General features: G+C 42.6%; 1 protein-coding gene across 1 annotated transcript; it reads left to right on the plus strand.

Moving 5' to 3' along the window:
- The first annotated feature begins 3,639 nt into the window (after nucleotides 1-3,639).
- LOC146885492 (uncharacterized) lies at nucleotides 3,640-4,172 on the plus strand. Its single transcript, XM_085674952.1, has 2 exons — nucleotides 3,640-3,762; nucleotides 3,864-4,172. The coding sequence occupies exons 1-2, from the start codon at nucleotides 3,640-3,642 to the stop codon at nucleotides 4,170-4,172; spliced, it is 432 nt and encodes a 143-aa protein (XP_085531078.1).
- Nucleotides 4,173-4,729: the final 557 nt, after the last annotated feature.

Consider the following 4,729-nt stretch of genomic DNA (forward strand, 5'->3'; position numbering starts at 1 on the left):
AAAGACTTCCCCACCCTTACTAGGGTAGTGACAAGACCTCCAACTTAGACTCTTGCGCAGAACCAGCAAAAGAACAAAGGCAACATGCCTCAAGCGACAGGTAAGGTTTATGCCATGACGGAAGTAGAAGCCGCAGGCTCAGGTAACCTTGTTATGTGGTATTGTGTGATTGTTGGGGTGAAATGTTGTGTGTTGTATGATTCTGGAGCGACACACTCCTTTGTGTCAGATGCATGTGTGAAACGTTTGGGTCTGCTAGTGTGTGAGCTGCAGCGTGAGCTTGTGGTGTCTACTTCGGCGTCGGGATGGGTCAGGACATCGTCCTTGTATACTAGGTGTCCAATGGAGGTAGAAGGACGTAGGTATAAAGTGAATATGATCTGCTTACCTCTACAAGAGTTGGAAGTGATCTTGGGGATGGATTGGCTCTCTACTAGAGATGTCAAAATGGGTTTCAACCCGTGAGCCAACCCAGCTCACCACGAGTTCGAGCCGGGTTGAAAATGGGTTGACCCACTTAACCCACCAACATTTTTTTACAATTTTTTTATTTTTTAAAATTTTATTTTAATTTATTTTAATTTTTTTAATAATTATTTACTACTCCTATTATATTTGTTCACAATTTCATATTTTTAAATGCTAGAATGTTGCTTCATTATATTTGAATAGTTTGAATGTTTACTTAATTTGATTGTCAAGTTATATATATGTTGATACTTTAAGCTTTAACTATAATCCTTATAATAAATTACTCAAGTAACCGTCTTGTAAACAATTTTTTCTAAATTAGCATGAAAAAATGTATAGTTTTTTTATTTATATTTTGTTGAATAGCATGACAAAAAATTTGTAATATTAGCCATGCTTTCTTAAACTAATGGATACTTTCTTGGAAATAATTCTTCATATATTGGTGGTGAGCATGATCAAAACATTGGTTCTTGATTTTACTATGATTGTCATCTCATGGGTTACTTAAAAATTTATTTAAATATTTGAATACTAAAAAAAAATTAGGTGGGTTGGTGAGTCAACCCACTTAACCCACCAATTCGTGGTGGGTTGAGTTGGGTTACAAAATTTCTGGCTCACCAGAAAGTGAATCGGGTTGGGTTCATTCATTTTCAACCCGGCTCGTGGTGAGCCAACCCGTGTGAGCCGGGTTGGCTCACTTTGACATGTCTACTCTCTGCCAATCACATCCTTATAGATTACCGAGAGAAGAAGTTATTGTTCCCCAATTCAGAAGAACCTGAGTTGTCATCTACACAAGGGATTAGGAAGGAGATTCAAGATGGTGCACAATGCTTCATCATCTTCATGCACCTGGAGGTGGAGAAGGAAGGAGAGACGTCAGTGATACCAGTCATTCATGAGTTTGGAGATGTATTTCTGGAAGAAGTACAAGGGTTGCCTCCAAGTAGAAAAGTGGAGTTCTCTATTGACCTGGTGTCAGGAATCAGTCTAGTGTCGATGGCTCCATATCGTATGGCTCCAGCAAAACTGGTAGAGCTCAAGAACTAGATAGAGGAATTGTTGGGGAAATAGTTTATATGGCCTAACACTTCGCCTTGGGGAGCACTAGTGTAGTTAGTAAAGAAGAAGGATGGGAGTTCACGCTTGTGTGTGGACTACAAGCAGTTAAACAAGATGACCATCAAGAACAAGTACCCCCTTCCGAAAATTGACGACTTGATGGACCAGTTGCATGGGTCGTCGGTGTTCTTGAAGATTGATTTGCGGTCGAGATACCATCAGATTCTAGTGAAGGCAGATGATGTGCAGAAGACGGCCTTTAGGTCTCGATATGGCCACTACGAGTATGTGGTTATGCCGTTTGGTGTGACCAACGCTTCGGCGGTGTTTATGGACTACATGAATAGGATTTTACTGCCATTCTTGGATAAGTTTGTCGTAGTCTTCATAGACGACATACTTATCTATTCCAGGACCCAAGAGGAACATGCAGAACACCTGAGATTGGTGCTTAGCATCCTGAGAGAGAAGCAACTATATGCTAAATTGTCTAAGTGTGAATTCTAGATGGATGAGGTACAATTCTTGGGCCACATGATATCTGCACAAGGTATTGTAGTAGATCCAGCAAAGGTTGAGGCAGTGGTAAAGTGGGAAAGTCCCAAGTCAGCGACAGAGATAAGGAGCTTCGTGGGTTTAGCTGGCTACTATAGGAGATTCATAGAAGGATTCTCCAAGGTAGTGGCGTCTCTGACCCAGCTTACCCAGAAAGACCAATCATTCACTTGGACAGATAAGTGTGAGGAAAGTTTCCAAGAGCTGAAGCGACGATTGACGAGTGCCCTGATATTGGTTATCCCGGATGTTGGTAAACATTTTGAGCTTTATTGTGATGCCTCTCACCTTGGACTTGGTTGTGTTTTGATGTAAGAAAAGAAGGCGGTGGCATATACTTCGAGGAAACTCAAAGTGCATGAGAGAAACTACCCCACGCATGACTTGGAGTTGGCGACTATTGTGTTTGCCTTGAAGATTTTGAGACACTATCTCCATGGTGCTCAGTTCCGGGTATTCAACGACCACAAGAGTCTCAAGTATTTATTCGATCAGAAGGAGATAAACATGAGACAGAGAAGGTGGATGGAATTCTTGAAGGATTATGACTTCGAGGTTCTATATCATCCGGGGAAGTCGAATGTAGTGGCTCATGCCTTGAGTAGGAAGACGGTGCACACTGCCCACCTCATGATCAAGGTGGTGGAACTGTTAGAGAAATTCAGGGATATGAAGTTGCAGGTGGAGTTGGGATTCAAGTTCATTAGGTGTTGTACTCTGACTATATCTAGTGATTTCTTGGACTCAGTTAGGGAGAGGCAGTTGTTAGATGCCCGCTTGAATAGAGTGAGAGAACAGCTTGGATCAGATGAAACGAAGGATTTTGCTTTGGGAAATGATGGTATACAGCAGTTCCAGGGCAGAGTGTGTGTGTTTGACGATGTTGAGGTGAATAAGTTGATCCTTGAGGAAGGGCACAAGAGTCCTCTTAGCTTGCGTCCTGGCATGACTAAGATGTACCAAGATCTCAAGGAAACCTTCTGGTGGCAATGAATGAAGAAAGATGTAGCTTAGTTTGTATCCTCCTGTTTGACATGTCAGAAGGCGAAGGTGGAGCATCAAAGACCCGATGGGATTCTACAGTCGTTGGAAATACTAGTGTGGAAATGGGATAGCATCTCTATGGATTTTGTGACCCATTTGCCACGAACTTTTAGAGGACATGATATGATCTGGGTTATAGTGGACCACCGATTGACCAAGAGTGCTCATTTCTTGGCGATGAACTTGAGGATGTTTATGGCCAAGTTGGCTCAGTTGTACATCAAGGAAATTGTGAGGCTGCATGGAGTACCTTCGAGCATTGTATCAGACAAAGATTCGCGGTTCACTTCTCGGTTTTGGCAGACTTTGCAGAGTGCTCTGGGTAGCAAACTAATTATGAGCTCAGCCTATCATCCCCATACCGATGGCCAGTCTGAGAGGACGATTTAGTCACTTGAGCACTTGCTGAGGACATGCGTGCTGGATCATTTGGGTGCTTGGGATGAAGTACTGCCTTTGATAGAGTTCACCTACAACAACAGTTTTCATGCAAGCATTGGCATGGCGCCATATGAGGCTCTTTATGGTAGGAAGTGTAGGACTCCCTTATGTTGGTATCAGGATGGGGAGGAAATATTGGTTGGGCTAGAGTTGTTAGAGCAGACCACTAAGAAATTGAGGATGGTGAGAAATAGGATGTAGACCTCTCAGAGTAGGCAGAAGGCGTATGCAGATCGTAGGAGGAGATCTTTAGAGTTCGCAGCTGGAGATCACGTATTCTTGAGGGTGACCCGAACCACTGGTGTGAGAAGAGCTCGAGAAGGATTGGGCTGGTGGCTTTTGAAATAGCCTTGCCTCCTCAGTTGGCAAATCTTCATCCAGTGTTCCATGTGTCGCAGTTGAGGAAGTATGTGTTTGATCTATCTCATGTGTTGGAAGTCGAGGATGTTCAACTTAGAGAAGATCTCACTATGGAGGTACCACCAGTTGCTTTAAAGGATAGCCGAGTAGAGGAACGTCGAGGAAAACCAATCAGCCTTATCAAAGTCATTTGGGATCAGAGGACAAGTGATTCTACTTGGGAGCTCACCTGAGCGAGACCTTTCTGCTGAGCGAGGAGCTGGGCAAGAGTGCATCCTTGTTTTGATATCTCTTTATTCTTGGATGTTTGGCATATGTTTGATTAGATTATTATATTAAAGCATGAGATGGGTGAATATGCATAAATAAAGATGGTTCATGGGTGGTGAATGATGAGATTGGCATTATCTTAGTATGGAATATGAATGAATGGTTAGTTACATATGTGATCATGGACTGGGTATGAGCATGAAAGTTATATTGATTAATGGAATATATTGTTGGTATGGTTAGGACGTAATCCCACGATAGTTTCGTGGTGGTGCCTCATTAGTTAGGGCGTAATTCCATGAATCTCTAGGTAAGATCTCTTGGTGGTGCCTCAGTTGGTCAGAACGTAATTCCATGACCCCTGTTAGTGGAAGTTCATGGTGGTGCCTCATCTATATAATTTAGTAAGGATTCAAGGTAAGGTTGCATCCTGACACTCTAAACAGTCAATTAGTCTCACATAGAGCGTACTGACTCTAGTGGTGAGAGTAGTAGGAGGCTTGGAACTCATTAAGGGCTA

The sequence above is a fragment of the Vigna unguiculata genome, chromosome 6 (assembly GCF_037176805.1).
Source record: "Vigna unguiculata cultivar grain cowpea cultivar isolate G323 ecotype 2 chromosome 6, ASM3717680v1, whole genome shotgun sequence".
Lineage (NCBI taxonomy): Eukaryota > Viridiplantae > Streptophyta > Magnoliopsida > Fabales > Fabaceae > Vigna > Vigna unguiculata.